Genomic DNA, 22,507 nt, shown 5'->3' on the forward strand with positions numbered 1-22,507 from the left:
GACCTCTGCTTTTCTCTCTCATTCTTTTTAAGTCTGGTTATCGTATTTTCGGTTTTGATCATTCTTTGATATGAATTAGTTATTATTTATTTATAAATATAATTTTTGTTTTATAAGCAATGTATTTATTTATTTCCCTCAAATCATTCAGGTTTTTATCACGTATCCCTTCAAATGTCTATTTATTTATTTTTTACTTTGGAAGATCACCCTTCCATCATAACATGCATACTGTCCAAAACACCCTGGAAACAGGCTAAAACAGTACTAAAAACCACCCGAAGTCATGCAAATGAACGCATGTTAGCATCATAGTGGTAACTTTTGTGCAATTCAGCATTACAAATGCATGACATGCTACAGTAACTGTCTTCAGCCACGTTTACTAAAACACATAAACATTTCCCTCATCTCTTCAGGTGAGCTTCTGGTTGGTACGGGAAATCCTGACCGCTCAAACCCTGAAGATCCGTGCCGAGATCCTGAGCCACTTCATCAAAATCGCAAAGGTACATTAATGAACAGCTCTTTGCAAAACCATATTCTTATTATATCAATAAAAAACAGTACTGCTGTTAGAAAAGATCACTAATCTGCATATTGCAAGTGCATCGTTCTGTAGGTTTGATAATGTGTGATGATTTCCCATCATGCAGTGCTGCCACAACTAGGAATCTTTGAAGACAACATTTTTTGGAACAATCTGTGTTGTCTTAAAATACTGTCTATGTAGGCAGCACATTATAAATTGAATCTAATGAGCAATCAGGGCTTTAACAGTGAGTCTGGATTAGATATTGTGTAGAAACGTACACTAATGATGTTGAATCGCTCCAGTTGTATCGTGCTAGAATAAAGCTGGATGTTTGTGAGTTTCTCCAACTTTGACGGTTCACCTCATTAGTGTGCACTACTACATAGGGATTTTAATACAGTATGTTCCTTCTTTGAAATGAGGTCATATTGCATGCTAAATAATCAACAATGCGTTATTATTTAGTTATATTATATAAGCATGCATCAGTTTTCCTTCATATTTCCATTGGTTTACACAAAGTGCTTAATGAATTCAAGCCCTAGCTGACATTTGCAATATATAGAGTGTGTTTTTAATAAATACACTTTTTCCCATATGTTTTGCTATACATTTTTCCATATTCATTGGCAACTGTATGGTTGGGAAACCTTTAGTCACACTGTAGAAATGCTCAATTGGGGTTAATGTATTAGCAGCACTCATTTTTATATGCTTCTCTTATTGATTTTGATCCTTGCACTTTCTTTGCAATATGCAGACGTTCTCAGTTTTAAAAATATTAGTTCATTGTTTCATATTTATACTCTTTCTGGTCATATAGCTCCTCAAACATGACCCGGCACTATTTAGGTGTACTTTGAAATGTTCTTTCTGCTTTTGCTGATTTAAAGACAGCAGCAGTTGCACTAAATGCTAGAATAAATTTATATTAAAGGTTATCTCGCTTTCTTCTTCAACAGTTTAAAGGAATAGTTCACCCTCAGGCATTCCAAGAAAATGATGAATTTGTTTCTCCATCCAAACAGATTTGGAGAAATGAAGTATTGCATCACTTGCTCACCAACAGATCCTCTGCAGTGAATGGGTGCCGTCAGAATGGGAGTCTAAACAGCTGATAACAATGTCCTCTATCCATAATAACGCTTCCTCCAGTGATAAGGTCATCTGGTCTGAATAAGGAGAGAAATCTGCACTCTCATTCTGACGGCACCCATTCACATCAGAGCATCCATTGCTGAGCAAGTGATGCAATACTACATTTCTCCAAATCTGTTCTGATGAAGAAATAAACCCATCTACATTTGGGATTTTTTATTTTTATTTTCAGCAAGTTGTAATTTGTTGGATGAACTATTCATTTAAAAGTTGCCTTTGTAATTTTCTCAAAATGCTTTTTTATCACAGATATATTTGCTGATACTTAAACTTTGTTATTATTTTTGGAAATCCGCTAGTGGCACAGCAATTGCACACTTCACTTTTAATGCAATTGAACACCCAGTACGAAGAGTTTGGTTTTGTTTTTTACGTCTTGACTTTGATAATTGCTCTGGATAAAGACAGCAGTTGAAGAGCCCTTCCCTGTACTGTCTTCATCTCCGTGAACTCATCAAAACAAGCCACGTCAGTGAAGCGGCTGGAATATTATCCTTCAGAAATCTCATGACTAAATCTCAGAGGAACATTTGCTGACAGAACAAAAGCTGAAAAAAAAAACCCTTAGATTGTAGTCATCATGTGTCATGGCTCATGGAGTGGATCCTAGCGTGCCAAATTTGCTGAAGTGAGCACAAAGCAGTTTTCCATCATTCTAGAGTTTGTTGGGTCTTCATTTTAGGAGTAATGATGAAAGCAGGTCTGTATCTCACTGAAGGCCACTGTCTTGGATGGCGCTCAATCAGAGAGCAGTGATGGGAGTTTTGAGTGTGGGCGGTAGCTGTGACATCATCTAACCTAACAAACAGACAGTAGTACATGTCTGCTTCATTAGAAATGCATTCTCTGTGTTTTCACAAATTGAAGCCCAACCATTTCTGAAGTGAGAACTTTTCATTACCTACACTTAATATTAAAACATGATAAAGTATAACCAGTAAAATGGGAAGTCAAGTCAAGTCACCTTTGTTTCTACAGCGATTGCAGTTTCAGTTTAAAAAGTAAATGCATTTGAAAAACAAAAAAATGTCTGTCGATGGAGTAAGATTTTTTTTTTTTACAATTTATTTTCTTAATTTTAATCAAAATAAAGCACGTTTTTGCATAAAACAAGAAAAAAATATAAACTTGTTTTCTCTTTGAATTAAGTTATTTTTTTCTGACCCCATTGGCAGACCTTGTTTTAAGCATATCTCACTTCATTTTTGTATTTTTTAAATATCTTAACCCTCATGTTCAAGTCATTTCCAGATTTTCCTTTTCCCCAAAGATAGTTCAAGTTATTGCATTAGACTAAAACCTGCTGACTTTGCTTTGCTTGCTATTTTTGTACTTGTTTGGGATTTGTTTTCACCACCATGTTACACTTGAGGTCTGCATGGTCAAAAATGACCGGCCTGCAAAAAAAAATCACTTTTAAAATTCTTGTTATGCTATAATATTATAATAATATTGGATTCAGTCTTTTTCTCAGCTTGTTTTCTTTCAATTGAACGGAGTGATCATAGGCCTCGTTGATCTGAGCTCATGCACCTCAGTTTTTTTTCATTTTACAAAATTATAGACTAAAATCTCAGACTAATTGAAAGAATAATAAAATTGGTGATAATATAGTGTAATGGGAGATTTACGGGCAATTTTGAATGATTTTTAAACCAGCAACACTAAATTAGGTAAAGGATTTTCAGCACAGCACAAGAGTTAAGTACTTTTACTTCTGAAGTTAATGTTTCTTTTAAGCGTTTTAGGATGATTTTAGAATGTTTAGATATTTGTTCTGGAAAACCAGATGAAATACAGAGGAATAAGTCTTTTTTTCTTTGTTTGCAGTGTTGACTCTCTCTTGTGCTTCAAACACACTTTTTGTGGTTTGTGCATCGAGTTTTCTGAACTTATATCAATTCATCACTTGTTTCTATGTCTGCAGAAACTTCTAGAGCTGAATAATCTTCATTCTATGGTGTCGGTGGTGTCTGCATTGCAAAGCGCTCCCATCTTTAGACTGAGCAAGACCTGGGCGGTAAGAAACACACTCAACACTTGCACACATTGCCAAGCTGTCTGTATGACAAAACCCAAACCTGCACCATATGATAAAAATACAATAAGCTGCATATAAAACACGTACAGAAAATATATCATCATAATCATATTTCTAATAGCATTCATATTTCACCGGTAGAAAAATATTTTTTTGTATATAAGGCAGGGCAGGAGATATGATCACATGATTGACAGATCTAGAGTGAACACGCTTTATTTAAGAAATGGTTCAGTCAGATTTGGCTCACTTCTGGGAATGGTTTTGTCCCAACAGTACAGCGAAATAAAGCCAGACTCATCACAGACCTCAGCCCTTTGGCTGCTTAATCAAAATGTTAACTTGTATATGCTTTATATGTATGATTGTGATGTCTGTGGGAGTATGCTGCAAATTAATTGAAAGTGATGGTTTTTAACATAAGCGTCTGTCGTTTAAAATGGAAAGTTACTCTTTAAAATCTAACTTTGTGGAGAAAAGTGAAATCCAAGCATAACACTTCTCTCATTCTGCTGTCTGCTGTATGGTTTTCAATAAGTGTAGATTGCAGAAAACATTAGTCATAACTAGTGATTATCCCAAATGAATGCTCATTTTAAACTACATTTCAAAGTTATGGGTTGGAAAGATTTTTATTTTTATGTTTTTCGGAAAATCTCTCTAATGTTTACTAACGTTTTATTTGTTTGGTCAAAAAAACAACAACAGTAAAATCAGTAATATTGTGAAACATTATTACGATTTAAAATAACCTTTCTTCTTTAAAATATTTAAAAATGTAATTTATTCTTGTGATGCAACTGTTAAATTCTCCAGTGTCACATGATCCTTCAGAAATCATTCTAATATACCGAAACATTTCTGATTATTATCAGTGTTGACAACAGGTGTGATGCCTCATGTGTTTGTGGAGAAAGATTCAAAGAACAGAATTAATTTCAAAATGGAAATCTTTTTCAACATTTGAAAATGCCTTTACTGTCGCTTTTGATAAATGTAATGGATTCTTGCTGAATAAAAGTATGTATTACTGACACTACTTTTGAATGATAGTGTCAACAAACTGCAAACATCTCTTATAAAAGCTCAGTTAATGTACAATATAATGTCATCCACACCAAAGAAGGATGAACTGAGACAATTTCACTGTATTTTGCAATATTTCCTTAAATGTGTTTTAAGACTTGTATTTCTTGGATTTTTATTCACTTGCATCAGATTAAAACATTACAGTCATTATTTACAGTATTGTGTTAAATCATGACAAGAAATCCCATTTTGGTGTTTGCATCAAATTCAATTTACACAAAGTGATTTTATATACATAGAAAGCACATTAAATGCAAGTAAAGTGCCTTAAAAAAAAAGACAAAATATGAGTGAAATCATGTTCCATCATTATTATGCAAAACAGGTATATTTACATAAAAATAAAACAACATATGGCCTGTACTTATTTAAATATATAAAAGTCATCAGACTTAAGTTAATTATATTTTAAATGATTAAAAACTTATAGTGAAGGATAGTGGCAACGATTGGTAAAGGTTTAAAATAACAGTTTTGGGAGATTTTTTTTAATGAATCTAATGATTCTGGTTTTAAATATGGCTGACAAGATTTTTGTTGTATAAACTATTGTTACACTAAATTACATTTTAGTGGGAGTCTTTTGTCTAGGTTAATCATGGTAAACTGTATGATAGTCAGTAAATGTTGTTGTTATTATAAACGTTTATTGTTTTGATGCTTCCAAAAAGTCGGGCCAAAACTTTCCAAAAGCAGTTTATTTCTCACTTTTTGTGCTTGGTGAGTCTTCATTTTGGAAGTCTGACAGCTTGATAATGACGGATGTCTGATCATGCTGTTCTTTCTGCCACTATTGTTCAGAATGATCATGACAACAGCCGAACCAGAAAACACTTTTTCATGCTTTTTTTGTGTCTAGTAGCAGTCAAGAAATGACTGTTTAAAGCCAGATCGCTGGGTCATGGCAGCGACCTCCAGTGCTTTTGTTCGAGTCTGGAAGCACACAGGAGGTTAAGAGTTTGAGGACTGAATGTCTGGGTGCGTGTGTTTGGGCACTTGCTATTGGATCCTCTTACACTTCATGTCTGAAGTGACCACCTCCCCTAACAATTAACAGATGTTTGAAATATGTAGAGAAATCATGTTCTTAGGAAGTGTTCATCATTAAAACTGCAGATGAATAATTTCCTGCACTTTCATTTTCATTTTAATTTCCTGTACAATGCTGTTTCATGCATTCAGAGTTGTTTACCCTGTTAAAGAGTTGGATTCTCATGCTAAGCTTGGGCAAAGTTATAAAAAACAATGTGGACATATGACGGAGTATTTCTGTGCCGAAAATCTTACTTCTGGGTTCCTACAAGTTTGCGAGAGATTTTTCCGATTTTTCTTCATGGTGTAGACGAGGGTGGAACTCCTTATATGGGCATTTCTCCCATTCCTCTTTTGGTTGTAAGGAAAAAGTAACTTTGTTCAGCTTCCCAAAGAATCCAGCGTTATGTAAACAGTGGATACAGTTTGTTTCTCTGTGGCAGCAAGTTTCACAGGTGTGTTTGTGGATGAATGTTTTCGAGTTCGATGCTGGATCTGCACATTGTTTGATACTCAAAAATGGAGCGGTCCCAGCTATGAAAGAGCTTAGCTTTTTCCGGAGAGAATCGTAAAGCTCTATCTTTTTTTATATAAATATGATAAAAATGGTCTCTTAAAGACTTTTAAGAGATATGACGGATGCAGTACTACTCTATAGGTACTCAAGATTAACATTAGGTTGGGTGAAACTGTATTTGTTATGCCCTCTTTAAATTCAAATCAAATTAATTTCAAAGAAATCCAGTCTATTAACTAGAAAAGCAAAGTTGGTCAAATGAGCTTGATAAAGTTTTGAAAAATAGAGTAAAAAGCTTTACAATTTTTGGATTGTAGTGGGTTATATACATTACCGTTCAAAAGCTAAATGATAATTTTCTTGATAAAAAAATACAGTAAAAACTGAAATATTGTGTAATATTATTACAATTCAATTCAGTTGGTTTGTATTCAAATCTAATTTTGTCCTGTAATATAAAGCTGAATTTTCACACACAAAATTAATTGTATGTAATAAAGAATAAAAAGAAACAACCATATTTAAGTAGCCTGTGTTTTACAAGAAAATGCCACTTCAGTCTGTCTGCATCAGAATTTCAGTTGTTTAATTTAATTTGTAATAATTGTTTACTTTACTAGCAAATTCGAGTTTTTTTTTTTTTTTTTACTAATTTTTTTTTAATAATTGTAGTATACTTACAATCAACATTTCTCTCACTTTATCTGCTTTCTTTTATTTCCATATTGTTTGATGTTGTTAAGTTTTCTAATTGATTGCTATTATGGAAGCTTGGTTCTGCCACTGGATAAAACTAATTAAAATGTTCTTTTCTTTTCTTTTTTTTTTTTTTGCCCCTTACAATTTAATCTTTTTTATTTTTCAGAATTGTGATATATAAACTTGGAGTTACATGAAAAAAGTTGTATTTTGAGTTTATGTCTCGGATAAAAACTTGCAATTGGGGTTCAATATGTTATTGCATTAAAATTTAGCCAAAAGATGTCTTTTATGTAACACTGCCTATGTTTTTGAAACAATGCTCTGCTCACTAGATTTGAACCATTTTGGATCCATTGGTCTGATCTCTAATGTGTTTTAAACTCAGTGTTTTTGCTATTCCGTTAATGATTTTTAGCTGCAGGTTTAGTTAGTGAGACTTACCTCTGTGTTGGCTGTGGATGATGCCAAGATCAACTCTGCAGGCAGTTTTATGGCCCTGTGGGGGCCATCAGAGACACTTTGTCCTTTTAAAAGCCGTTCCACAGCCATCGAAAAGCTCCGTGGCGCCGGAGGTTTGGCGTTGATCAAGGTGACGTGGATGGGAGGTATTCATTTATTTTTCGGCATAACACATAAAAATGTATCTGATATAATGTGAAGCCGAGATTTATGTATATAATTCTTAAGGGATTGCACATTAATTATAATGTCAATGGAACAACATCAAAAAATGGTTGTTCAAAATCTCAAGGCCATGACTGTATACAGTACAGTAGATGAAGATAACGATGATGTCACACAGCAAAATCTTATTAGCATCACTGATGTTGCTGCTCATTCTTGCACTATGATCTCACCAGATTTGATGAATCAGTTTTCATGGAAAAGTAATGAATCTGTTCACACTTGAAGGGAAATTCCACCCCAAAAATGAAATTTGTTATCATTTACTCACCCTGATTCCTCAGTTTGATTAATGCCTCATGGACGGTGGCCTGAAAATACCAAATCAGAAGACTAAAGACCAAAAAAACAACATAAGGACGGAATCTCACTTTACATCAGATTTATCACATGCAATTAATTAAATATAATATATAGGTATATGATATATTACTCTTTAGGTTTAAACTAATTTTATTTCAAACCTTTTTAATTCTAGTTTGACAGCCCTACTTTAGCTTTTTAGCTCAGTATCGTGTCTGGTTTGAGCTCAGTGTTATGTTTAGTGATTTAAACACTAATGGCACGTATTAAACTGGCTTGTAACTCGTCACACACTATGTGTGCTACATGAATGATACAAAAAAACGTTTATGGCCCTTCTGCAGGTATGAGCTGGATGTGATTTGACTCTGCTATATTGAAAGTAGCCCAGGTCTAATTGGTCTCCAGGGACCAGTAGTGCTTGTTTCATCCCCTAGTTACCAGCAACCAATATATCTTTCCTTACACTTGCTCTCTCAGCCAGAGACCTCTGGATGCTTTTGCAAGGTCCTGCACACATTTTCCTGCTCTGTCACTTCTTTATGGAGTTTTATAGCACAGAACAGGAGCTTTTTCGGTGCCTTTGTTGCAAAAGGGTCATTTCAATCCCCACCATTGTTTAAAAAGTAATGTCAAACGCTGAAGAAAGATTATCCAATGTTCTCCGGGAGGATTAGCCTGTCAAGAGCTTCTCAGCAGCTGGCACTGAAAAAACTGATTTGAATCGCAGATTCAGAAAATACTGGCTAATATTCGATGTTAGGCATGCTGAAACCACCTGAAACATGCTATATATCCGCTTTCAACACCCTAAAGCCCAGAACTAACGTGATTTAGATGAGATCTGACTCTTACCAGAAGAAACTGTTAGCTGCATTACAGGCTTCATTGATGGGAAGGGCAGAGTACTGTAGACATTAGTTTTATTTATTTATTTATTTTTGTATGCAAGGAAATCACAGATACAGATGGTCCCATGTTTGTGGTTGATTCATCTTTGGCTTCGATCAGTGAACGCTTAACCCCATAAGCGCCAGTGATATCCTGGCAGACAGCTTGGCGATCTGCAAAGTCACTTTTGATGGTAGCGCAATATGCAGTATGCAATACTTGTATGTAGGATTGCAACAGAGACTTTGCATGCACTCATTTTACTATGAATGGGAGAAAGTACAACACACAATATGATGTAATATGTCCAGCTTTCTAAATAAATTGGCCTCCAAATAAACAACTCAAAAGGGGCTTTGGCCACAACCAGGGATATGGATAGCCTTTCCACACATTTAGCGCCTGCCATTTACTGCAGTGTATGAGAAACACCAAATTCTCTTAAAGTGTGACAAAATAGTGATTAAACCCCACAGTGTGAAAGCAGAGCAGGACTTTCACTGTTTCTTTTCATTTGTCCAGTGATTTTTCATTAAAACGTTTGTGTGATTATTTGAAGGATCCTTCCAATGTGAACCTGTTTACAACAGAATAAAAAAAAATTAAAAGGTCATTCTGAGTTTGTATCTCACAATTCTTTCTTCTTCCAGATGAAAACTCAAAATTGTGTTCAGAAATAAATCTAAACACAAGAAAAAGTCACAATGACCATTTTTTATTTATTCTATGGCAGAATTCCCAAACCAGAATTGTGAGATAAAAAGTTGTTTTCTTTTTCTTGCTTTCTTTCTTTCTTTCTTTCTTTCTTTCTCCAAAACTTTCAGTTACATTTTTTTGAAGCCCACATGTAAAGATTGTACCCTTTAAAATACCTCTAAACTGCATTTTAACAATTTCTTTAATTGCTTTACATTCATATTCAGTCTGCATACAGTTTGTGATTCAAATTCAGGAACTGAACTGTAATTTAAAAGGCTTTGGCAATTAAAAATCTGAATGGAAACATATGTAAACAGATTATTTCTAAACATAGTGGTGATCGTATGTGAGAATGTTTCTTTTTTTTTAACAACAGCCCAGCATTCAGCTCCATAATTTGACATGTAACTCCAGGCTGATTTCCTGAGCTGGACTCTAGACTTCCTGTCAGGCAGATGTCAGGTGGTCACACTGGGCAGTAAGTCCTTCTCCATACTGACAGTCCACTCTTTATATGGCCACATGAAGGCCACACAAACTCCGCAGCTAAATTCAGTTATCAATTCAGTATTAAGTATTTAATCCTGTTCTATACACATGCATCTCAGAAACACCTAAGGCATCACATGTAATATAACATTGGTTAAAAAAAGCGGATACTAAATGTGCAAGATGGTGTCAATCATCTGAGTTTTGAGACTGAGATCTGTTCCATACACACTTGAACTGATATTTAGGTGATTCACTCCCATATTTAAATGCGGCCTTAGTCTCAACGGCATCATTAGATTTAAAAAATTCAAATCCATTAAATTCCACTTCCTGTCATTCTAATTCTAATTCAAATTTCAAATCCGATCCTGCATGTTGTAACCAGTTCATTTCAAATCCACACTATGCTGGAATTGTACTGGAACAAATTCTTCAGCTCTGAATTCTGCACAAGCCTGGTTTCCGAGCAGAAAGGTAATCTTGTATCTGATAGCGCTTTGGCTTTTTAATTGACAGAGGATCCAAGCTTGATTATAGAAGTCTGGTTTGTTGCATTGAGATGTTGCACTTCCTCGTGTCGGTTCTTCCCTGTGTTAAACATTAATGATTACAGTGGAAATAGGCATCTGTGAGGCATGTAATGGCATAAACCATTTTTTATAGTCCGTTAAATAAAAACGCATGCAAATTTTTACAAGTCATTCTCAATTGCTTTTAATATCCTGATATTTGGACACAGTCGAAGAATGTGGGTGAATCTCACAAAGCCTGTCAAAAAATATTCCAGTTATATTTAAGCTCGAAAACACAAGTTAAAAAATTGCAGAAGAAAGATGAATGCTTTTTTAAGGATTATCATGCCGAGATTAGATTATCTCTGAATGTGCTGCAAATTTAATATGAATTTGTGTCCTAGGTTTATAGCAGATTGCTATATGTGACAAAATAACAATTGCAATATTGCAATAGTCATGCAGCCCTATTTATAAATACTTTTAAAATGAAAACAATCACAATGAAACACTTAAATATACATTTCCAGTATTTTATCAATTTACCGACCATTATATTATATTATATTATATTATATTATATTATATTATATTATATTATGGCATTGCTTTGCATTTTTTGCATTTGTGTTTTAATTTTAAAATGAAATATTATTTATACATTCTCTTGACCCTTTTCCTGAGATTAGATCCCATTTGAAACGTTGAGTTTTATTAGCTAATTTTAGCCCGAATAGTCAAATAATCATAAATGTAATAATAGCTCCGTATGTGACAATATTTTAGGTCATGTTGTTTATTATTACGTTGTTAATAATAACAAAGTTTGTGTCATAACCGCAGCTCTCAGAGCAAATGATACTGTTCCAAAGTTCAAAATCAGAAATTAAATAGTCATAGTTTCTGTTCTTTTGGTTTGTGGTTACATATGTTCAAATCATTTATGTCTGCAGTTCATGTAAGCATATCTGACGACTCCAAGCAACGAGGCCTTATGTGTGTTTGTGTTCACATCCGTGTTTCCTATAGGTCTCGACCGCTTCCTCTTCCCTTGCAATCCATCCGTATTCATCGTACACCATCCCTTCCCCGGCTCACGCACATTCATCCATTACATTTCCATCAACATCCATCATATCTGCTCACCACAAACATGAAACATGACACAGTCTCTTCTTACACTTCTCATCCCAATGCCAACTATAACACCAGGATGCTGACTGTCCCGATTTTAAAACCTTTTACATATTCCACTTCATCGGCTCACTCGAAGTTTCCACGCTGGATGAGTTGAGTTACTGTATGTCTTCATGGCTTCATGCTTTAGCTTTGGTATCTGATGTCCATCTAGCTTAGTCTCAAATCCTACCATAAAATGTTCCTATGCACCCTCTAAAAGGATGTTCGACGGCTTTTATGTTGGAAAAGGGTTGTGTCAGTGTGGAGTGATATACTGAACATAAACTGAAAGGAAATTTCCTCTTGTGCAGTAGTTTTTTCCACCAGTCCCACTGTGCACCCTGTATATCCATGTAATTGACATTTCCAGCTACTAAGTGAAGACTTTATTTTTGTATTACAGTACTTTGCACACTCATACCTATTGGTTAGTCATTAGAACAAACCTTACTCATTCTGAAAATGTTAAGAAGTGTTCCTGTAGCTCAAACAGTAAAAGCCCAGGAAATGCATGAACTGATAAAATGTAACCTTGAATGCATTGTAATTTGATTTAGATAAAGGTGTGTGGTAAATGCATAACTCTGAATGTAATAGTCTAGTTGGATGTCTAAAGAGAAGTCTAAAACTAAATGTGTTTCTCTGGTCGGACATAACCCTTTAATCTGCATGTATCAAAAAATTCAGACACTTTTTGTACAGATTTTTTAAGCCTTTTTCATGTTTCTACACTACCATTTAAAAATGTGTAAGATTTATTGGATTTATATTCAGCAAGGAAGCATGACATGGATCAAAAGTGACATTAAAATCATTTATAATTTGATAAAAGATATATTTCAAATTAATTGTTATTTTGAGCATTCAGTTCATCAAAGAATCCTGAAATCCTGATGGTTTCTGTCACGTGAACCAGTTATGTTCTGTGATTGGGCCTACGTCAGTACTGACGTAGGCGTGACGGATATACAGGAAGATAACACAGCAGAGATTCATGTGTATTCGGTTGCATCATGTTGAAATAAAGCGAGTTAAAGAAGATCTACTGTCTTTTCATATATATATATATATTACACGAAGATAGTACACTTCACATGGTGTCAGAAGTGAACCGATACAGTACGCTGACTAAAGGAAATAGTTTGACAGGAGAAAACCGAACAGGATGGCAAAGTTTTCGGCGCCAGAGCAGCTTAACTTCGCTAAACCGGAGGATTGGCCCGATTGGGAGAGGGAGAGGAGGAGGATTTTGACCAGGTGCTGAAGCTGTTTGACGCGCACTTCGTGCCAAAAAGAAATGTGATTTTTGAGAGAGCACGTTTTCATTCGCGGACACAAGAGGCGGGTGAGTCCGTTGAACAGTACATAAGGCACTTGTATGAACTCGCAGCCCACTGTGACTTTCATGAAAAGGAGGGGGAAATAAGAGATAGACTTGTCATAGGGATTAAAGACAAAGATCTTTCATTGAATCTGCAAATGACAAGTGACCTTACTCTGAAAAAAGCAGTTGACATGGGCAGGCAGTCTGAGTTAGTGAAGCAACAGAACAGCGAGGCTGGTGCATCAGGGCACGTTGATGAAGTGAAATCAAAAGTTTATAAAAATAAGTGGAAAAAAACACAATATGAGGCAGCAGGAGGACGAAAAGAAAATGAAAAGAAAAACTGTGGTAGATGTGGATGCAGACATGCAAGAGACAAATGTCCAGCTACAGACGGAGAATGTAACAAATGCCACAAAAAACGAGAACGTGAAAAGAGAAAAATTCATCTTGCCGACCACAGACAGCATCTTGCACAAACTGGCTGGAAGTAAGGTGTACACAACTCTGGACGCTGCCAGTGGATTTTGGCAGATGGCTCTGGATGAAGAAAGCTCAAAATTAACAACCTTTATAACACCAAATGGTCGATACTGTTTTAAACGGCTCCCATTTGGAATAACATCAGCACCAGAAATATTCCAAAGGAGGATGCAAGAACTACTGCATGATCACGAGGGCACAGTCGTTTATATGGATGATATTCTTGTGTTCGGAGCTACTCTGGAAGAGCACGACAGCCGCCTGAAAAAGGTGATGGAGACAATCCGTGCATCTGGTTTGAAACTTAACCACCAAAAGTGTAAGTTCAGGCAGGCTTCCATTCACTTCTTGGGCCAGGTCATCAGTCAAGAGGGCGTAACTCCAATCCCAGAAAGAGTGTCCGCCATCACCGCTCTGGAGAAACCTACAAATGTGAGTGAGTTAAAAAGAGTACTTGGTATGGTGAATTATGTCGGCAGATACATACCCAACTTGTCACAAATCCTACATCCCCTTAACGAGCTGTTAAAGAATGCAGTAGCATGGGTGTGGGACTCGCAACAAGAGGCAGCCTTCCAGAAAGTAAAATCGCTGATATCCTCTGCACCCGTTCTTCAGTACTTTGATCCAAAACTGCCCACCGTAGTAGGTGCTGATGCATCCAGTTATGGATTAGGAGGGGTGCTGATGCAAAATCATGGAGGCACACTTAAACCGGTAGCCTACTGTTCTCGTACACTAAATGAAGCGGAAAAGAAGTACGCACAAATAGAAAAGGAGTGTCTTGCTAGTGTATGGGCCTCAGAAAAGTTCTATCTGTATCTGTGTGGTCTGGAAAGCTACAAACTACTAACAGACCATAAACCACTGGTGACACTCATCAACCACAGAGACCTAGACAAAACTCCACTAAGGGGTCAGCGACTTCTGATCCGCCTAATGAAGTTTAACCCAGTCGCTGAGTACATCCCAGGAAAAACCTGATAGTACCTGATGTGTTGTCAAGGCATCCAGAGTCAAAAGTGGACGACACAAAACTGATTGAGGACATCCAGGCATATGTGGACTCGCAGAGCTGGAAAGGCCTAAAACTGTGCTGGAGCGCATAAAAGCAGAGACAGAGAAGGATGAAACCCTGCAGAAAGTCGGACAATACATTAAGTCTGGCTGGCCGCGATATAGAAAGGATGTCGTGAGACCTGCTCTAGACTATTTTATGGAGAGAAGTAGTCTCAGTGAGCATAATGGACTGGTAAAGAGGGGAAACCAAATAGTAATTCCACAAATAATGAGAACTGAGATGCTGGATAGAATCCACCATGGGCATCAAGGCCTAAACAAATCCAGGGAGAGATACAATGATGCTATCTGGTGGCCAAAGATAAGCCATGCAGTAAAGGAGAAAGTGTCCTCATGCCCACACTGCAATGAGCACAAACCAAGCCAAAGCCGGGAACCACTCATCACAACGCCTTTGCCGAAACTCCCGTGGCAAAAACTAGCTGCAGATCTTTGTGAGTTTAAAGGAAAGCACTTCCTGGTTGTTATTGACTATTATTCAAGATGGCTTGAAGTATTAAGTCTCACCCAGACCACGAGTGAAGCAGTTATAAGTAAGCTGATGAGCATATTTACCCGGTTCGGGATACCGGAAGAGCTGATTACGGATAACGGCCCACAGTTCACCTCATGGCAGTTCCAGGACTTCACATCTAAGTATGACATCCAGCATACCACATCAAGCCCATACTATCCCCAAGCTAATGGGATGGCGGAGCGAGCTGTCATGACCGCTAAAAGCATCCTTAGGCAACAAGACCCCCAGCTAGCTCTCCTGATCTACAGGGACACTGCTATGGAGCCGACAAAAGAAAGCCCAGCCAGACTCCTCATGGGAAGGAGACTGCGAACCACAGTCCCCAAGCTCCACCATCAGTTGAGACAGTCATGGCCAAATCTGTCTACCGTCAGGCAGACAGATGCCAAAGCTAAGCAGGCCTACGAATATACTTACAACAGGAGATACTCAGCTAACCAGCTTCCCGTCTTAGGGGTCGGAGACAGAGTGCGACTGAAAACAGACTCAGAAAAGACATGGATAGGCACCGGGGTGATTCAGGCTTCGTTTTCCACTCCCCGTTCGTTTGTGGTGAACACGCCACAAGGAGACACCATCAGACGAAACCGGAGGCACCTGCAGATTGTCAACCAAGAAACGAACGACTCTCCAACACAATCACCAAAAGTCTCCACCCCGCCGGGCAGCATAACATCAGCTACCTGTCCAACTCAAAATAATTCAGAGACTGGTAGCATAACATCGTCACCCAGAGTTTTGAGAACACGCTCTGGACGTGTTGTGAAACCTGCCGTCAAGTTAACTTACTAGTCAGAAGAAATTAGTACAGACCACTTATGTTGAAGGACAAAAGGGAAGGTCTGAGAAGAATGTTTGTCTATATTTGCTTGTTCAGATGTATTTTGTTAATGTCTGCTTAAACAGCAAGTAAAAAAAAAAAATAATAATATTGATAAATAGAATAAGAGATCTTGTTTATTTAATACATTTTCGAAAAAAAGAGAATATGGAAAATATTGTGTTTTATACGGAAAAGTAATTTCAGGGTATGTTTCTGAGAAACAGTTGTTTTGTTTAATACTGTATGAATCCTTAGACTAAAAGGGGGAGATGTCACGTGAACCAGTTATGTTCTGTGATTGGGCCTACGCCAGTACTGACGTAGGCGTGACGGATATACAGGAAGATAACACAGCAGAGATTCATGTGTATTCGGTTGCATCATGTTGAAATAAAGCGAGTTAAAGAAGATCTACTGTCTCCTCATATATATATATATATTACATGAAGATAGTACACTTCACAGTTTCCACAAAAATATGAGACAGCACAACTGTTTTCAACATTGATAATAATCAGAAATGTTTCTTGAGCAGCAAATCATCTAATCAGAATGATTTCTGAAAAATCATGTGACACTGAAGACTGGAGGAATGATGCTGAAAATACAGCTTTGATCACAGGAATAAATTACATTTTAAACATTCTCACAGAAAACTGTTCTGTAAAACTATAATAATATTTCACAATTTTCACTGTGTTTTTGTTCAAATAAATGCATAAGAAACCTCTTTCAAAACATTTTTCAACAATATTGCATACTTACAATTAACATTATTAATTGTGTTAAATTACACTATTCTCTGTTAGCATTTTTTCAGTATATGTGTTTATGCAGCTGTTGTTTGATTGAATACCTTGACTAGCGCCTTGATGTTTCACAGCTCTATGTTTTGCCCACAGTTATCTACATTAGTCAGTGGAATTTCAAATGTGTCTATTTCTTCCTATCATGAGATATTTACCACTGCAAATGTGCAAGTCCTTTAGGATTGTCCCCTTGAGCCTCCTAAACCAATGAGATTGCGGATTCCATGAGCTCATGGCATGACCAGCCGGAGTCGTTAGTAATGAGGCACATGTATAGAGACACAAGTGTCTCCTGAGTTTTGCACCACATGCCGCTTTGGCTTTGGAGTTGTATTTTGAAACTAGCTGGGTGGGCAGAGGTACAGTATAAACTATTAAACCTATTGGGAAAAGAAAACCAGAATGTTTAGATGTTTTGCTATAGTTTGGTTTTCATTTTCTTCTCTAAAATTGTAGCACTTGCACAGTAGAGAAATGACATGTTTTTCACTGTCAATTAATAATCATCACTCATCACAATCTCCAAAAGAGACAAATCTGATACATTTTATGTTCACATGCTTGCATAGCGTTTAGCTTTGAACCAAGATGGTTAACGAATAGCAGCCTTATCTTCAGGACAGTTTCACCCAGATTTACCATACTAATGACTGACTATACTACAGATCTTAAGGTCTTCATCGTCCAGGAATGGAACGCATAAGTGTTTTTAAGAGTGTGTGGTGCAGGTCAAACTCAGGGCATGACCGCTAACAGGTCTGAAGTCTAAAAGAAGCATCAGAAAACAGTTGGTCTGATGGTTTCCCTCTGCAGGTTGTTCATTCACTCAGGACGGGCTGCTAAAAGTTGTTTGTTTGCATTGCTCGGCGCATTGAGAAGGTCCATTTTTATGATCCACCAGCTGTGTTTATTCACTCTGTGCGACTGGAAATGGGCATTCAGGTCCGTTTGACCCGCATTTGATTTTTAAGCTGCTTGAGATGCTGGTTGAACTATTTGTTGTTTCTTGTATTTTTGTGACTTTCTCATTTAGGGTCATGAACGTGCATGTACTGTAGTTTCAACACAAATTTGCTTTGGAAAGACGACAAATTTAGCTTAAATCAATTATGTTAGATTGCCAAAATCAACGCTTTGAAAAACAACAATGGGTCTGGTAAAAAAAGAAAATCTGAAAACCTTTTATTGTAGCTTGCAAAACATAAAAAATGTATCACATGACAGCTTATGAAACCCAAAGTACTTGAAATTGAAGACTTGTCTTCTGAATTATCCAAAGAGAATTCACTGTTTCTTCATCTGTTTGAGTCTCACTGTGCAGTTTATTTTGAATAAAAGAAAAGAAAAATATGTGTCAAATCTATCCATAACACAAAAGAAAAGAGGACATTTCTTGCAAGTTTTATGTGTTATATATATTTTAGTCTTTGTAAACCTACAATAGAGTTTGTTGTTGTTTTTACATGATTCTTTCAGGTTTTTCTGCGTTGATGTTTGGTGAATTGCATGGAACCAATGGCAATTCAATTGCACAAACCAAGTTCCCTGATTTTTAAAATAAAAAGAGGTCCTCAGCCACTTTCTTCCATTTAATCAGTGTATGAAGCTCCAATACAGACCCTAAAAAGAAGTCAGTGTTCACTGAAAATTTATTGACTGTATGGAGAGAGAAAAAAATATTGGTGTCTGATTAACTTTGAAACAGTTTTCACTCAGAAATTGCTATTAGATTTAACAGAAGAAATGGCAAGTAACATTGAATTTTGACGTAGAATGTAAAATAGTCAGTTTTACAATTTCAAGAAAAACATTTTCCTGCATAATTAAAATAATGAATGTAATGCATTCTGCAGACTTCACATTTTCTCTGCTGATTTTTGTGTTAAGTGGTCTGCAGAATTGATTTAAACATGGGAAAACGGTATTGTGTTCCTGTGGCTCATTGTAGAGCATTAACAGTGCAAAAGGTGGTGGGTTCAATTCCCAGGGAACACACATACTGATAAAAAAAATTAAAATGTAGAGCCTGAATGCCCTGTAAGTCAATTTGGATAAAAGTGTCTGCTAAATGCATAAATGTATATGTAAAATGTTCTAAATGCAGCTTTGTAGGCCACTCTTTTTGACAGATGAGAACAATCATTAGTCAAAATATTTCAGAAACATTCAAAGGATGAATGATTGGCGTTTAGTTCGGTTGCATTTCAAGGTGAGCTTATTATTGTGCAGCTCGTATGTTGTTAAACTATGGTTTCTAAACTAGCATCTCATCACTGCATGAATTCAGATGTAATCTAACAGAGTGCCGTAACTCTCGTTTTTCTTCAGCTTATCAGTCGGAAGGACAAGGCCACATTTGAGAAGCTGGACTACCTGACCTCCAAAGAGGAGAACTACGCCAGGATGAGAGAGTACATCCGCTCCCTCAAGATGGTGCCATGTATCCCCTACCTGGGTGAGTCCTCATCTGTCTGCTTTCTCCCCAAACATGCTTTACTTCACCTGCCAGTGGGGCAATGAACCGGAAGAATGGCCTTTTTAACATTTCCCAACTCACCAAAGAGATTGTCTAAATATCTCATCTGGTTCTACAAATCTTTCTCCAATGTCAGCCATTCAGAAGTAGCCATGTGTATTCACATTTGTATTTGGCAAGTGAAATATACAATACTACCGTTTAAAAGTTTGGGATTTTTATGCTTTTGGAAGTCTCTTCTGCTTAGAAAGATTGCATTTATTTGAGCAAAAACACTTTAAAAACAGTAATATTTTGAAATATTATTGGAAATTTAAATAACCATTTCCTTTTTTAATATATTGTAAAATGTAAAGGTCAAAGCTGAATTTTTTTCAGCATCATTCCTCCAGTCTTGAGTGTCACATGATCTTCAGAAATCGCTCTACTATGCTGATTTGATGCTCAAGACCATTTCTGATTTATTATCAATGTTGAAAACATATTTTTGCAGAAAACGGTGATAGGATTTTTTGGCTTTGAATTTTTTTTCTTGAATTATATTTGTGATTATTATAAACTGAATGTGTCCTTGATGAATACAAGTATTAATTTCTTTAAAAAAATACTCTTGCAAAACTTTTTAACGGTAGTGTAAATATTGATAGTATTACATTGGATTATGGTACATTTAATATTTTTTAGAGATCCATAAAAGCATGAAATTGACTTTCTATGGCTATATATGTTTATATTTATACATGAAACGTATCTCATCTGGACATTTAAACAATATTATACATATTATACATTATATGTATAAATATATAAACAAATTGAACTTCATTCATGAAACCCAATCTGAAGAGATTTGTGTCTAACTAAATCATGAAAACATTCTGATGTAAAATGTCACATTCAATTCAGCACAGCAATTTATGTAAGAAGAGAGAAATTTGTTCTGTTCATGTTTCGTGGGGCCTAATTATTTGGATCTGTAATTAATTGGATCTTTCCACGAAATATGTGGACATCCTAAAGCAAAGTTTTTCTCAGCCTTGTGGTTTCTCATATTTGTTTTAGAGAACATCATGGAAATTTTGGTCATCTTACAGAGTTTCTAAAACATGATAGCATGCCTGATGCATGTGTTTTCAGTAAGATAACAAGTACTCTGAGTTTGAATGTGAAACATGCTATTCAGATTTGTGTGTGTTTTGTTTGTATTATTTTAGGCATTTTTCAGTGTTTTCCCATGTTCTCTCTCTCTAATGTGTATTGAACCCCATTATTTGTGCTCTGAACTCTATCAGACAGAGATCACAGATGTACGGTTCTTATTATCTCACAGATTCTCAGTAAGTCTGGAGACTCAACAATAAATTGATTCCAAACCCATATCAGTGATCAGGGCAACTATGTCTCATATTCCTAAGCACTTAGTCATTTACAGCCCATGTTCTGATTTAACTCAAATTGGGTGAAGATGGAGTGCTACACATTAAATGCTTATTTCTGGTACTCTGGATTTGATTTATAGACATGTTACAGGTGCTGTTTCTTTGGGATTGTCGAAGGATTTCTTGGACACACTGTACTCATTTTCTTGCAGTTTTGTTGTTGGGATCACATGTTGTCTTGACATGAAATTGGTAGTTTCATGCACCCAGACCATTGACTAAACATAGTGTTATACCTTCTCTAGTTTATTCTGGCCAAAAACGGTTCACTTGAGATTGTTTTTAGTTTTTATGTGCGTTAATCTGAAATACAGTAATAATTGGCCGGCATATAAAAGCATTGAAACACAAGGTTTTTTCCTTCCTGTGTGCAATATGTCTGTGGGATTTTGCGTTGTTATTTTGGACTAAAAAGTGGTGCTGTCATTTTAATTTGTTCATTTAGTGAAGATGGAAGATGTCAAGAACACTGTTTGCATTAACATCCCCTATATCTTTGACAGACATGATTATAAAATAGAGTACTGTGGACTGTAGGTCAGACTTACGTTCAATAATGCAGAACAAAACAAACCATATATTGGTTTCTTGTCACATTTTGTCTGTTAAAGGAATAGTTCATTCAGAAATGAACATTTGCTGAAGATTTACTCACCTTCAGGCCATCCAAGATGTAGATGATCTTGTTTCTTCATCAGGTTTGGAGAAATGTAGCATTGCATCACTTGCTCACAAATGGATGCTCTGCAGTGAATGGGTGCCGTCAGAATGAGAGTCCAAACAGCTGATAAAAACATCACAATCCACACTGCTCCAGTCTATCAGTTAATGTCTTGTGAAGTGAAAAGCTGCGTGTTTGTATAAATGCAAATCCATTTAAAAAAAAAAAAAGGAAATTTCCTGTTGCTCTCTCACATCAGAATCCACCCACATATTAGTTCAGAGCTGTTTTGGACTGTTCGTGCTTGTACACAGTTTGTCATCTGTGCATATTTCTCTCCTGATTCAGACAAGACAACTTTTTCCACTGGAGAAAGCAATATTATAACTAGAGGAATAATTTCAACTGGAAAAAATGGTTTAAGTTAAAAACATCTTGATGAATTTGTTTCTTACAAACACATAGATTTTGTTTTCACCAGACGTTAACTGATGGACTGGAGCGGTATGGATTATAGTGATGTTATTATCAGCTGTTTGGACTCTCATTCTGACGGCACCCATTCACTGCTGAGGATGCACTGGTGAGCAAGTGATGCAATGCTACATTTCTCCAAATCTGATGAAGTAACAAACTCATCTACATCTTGGATGGCCTGAGGGTGAGGACATATTTTTAAGTGATTCAACAATGCATGTGTATTCTAAGGACTTTCCCCCTAAACACCTGTACTTTTTACAATTCAGTTCATATCGGATTAATAAAATCAATTCCACCATTCTACTTTTCCTCAACAATATCCTGTTTCAATTGAAAATGCTCTACATCACAGAAGTAAATGGCTTACACATGCTAATTTCATTTCATTCTTGACTTTAATGTGTTTTCCAGCCATTTACAAGGTTTTCCTCATTTGGAAACTAATGTTAATAACACCATTTGTCATCTAAAATGATTGATGTTTGAGCAGAAAAGGTTTGGGTCTGTTCTTTTTCACTCAGGACATACTTAGTCTCCCGTAGGACCCTTTAGAGCCTTTAGTTGCTTGATCAAGTGACAAT

The 22,507-nt window shown here is 36.3% G+C and overlaps 1 protein-coding gene across 4 annotated transcripts in view; it reads left to right on the plus strand.

Moving 5' to 3' along the window:
- LOC132140060 (ras-specific guanine nucleotide-releasing factor RalGPS1-like) overlaps positions 1-22,507 on the plus strand; it is a 124,583-nt gene that overhangs the window by 35,148 nt on the left and 66,928 nt on the right. For all 4 annotated transcript variants that reach the window (XM_059548850.1, XM_059548847.1, XM_059548848.1 and 1 more), the window contains exons 5-7: positions 420-509; positions 3,621-3,713; positions 19,199-19,325. In XM_059548850.1, coding sequence (XP_059404833.1) covers positions 420-509; positions 3,621-3,713; positions 19,199-19,325 — 310 coding nt within the window. The remainder of the gene's footprint in view (positions 1-419; positions 510-3,620; positions 3,714-19,198; positions 19,326-22,507) is intronic.

The sequence above is a fragment of the Carassius carassius genome, chromosome 4, assembly GCF_963082965.1.
Source record: "Carassius carassius chromosome 4, fCarCar2.1, whole genome shotgun sequence".
NCBI lineage: Eukaryota > Metazoa > Chordata > Actinopteri > Cypriniformes > Cyprinidae > Carassius > Carassius carassius.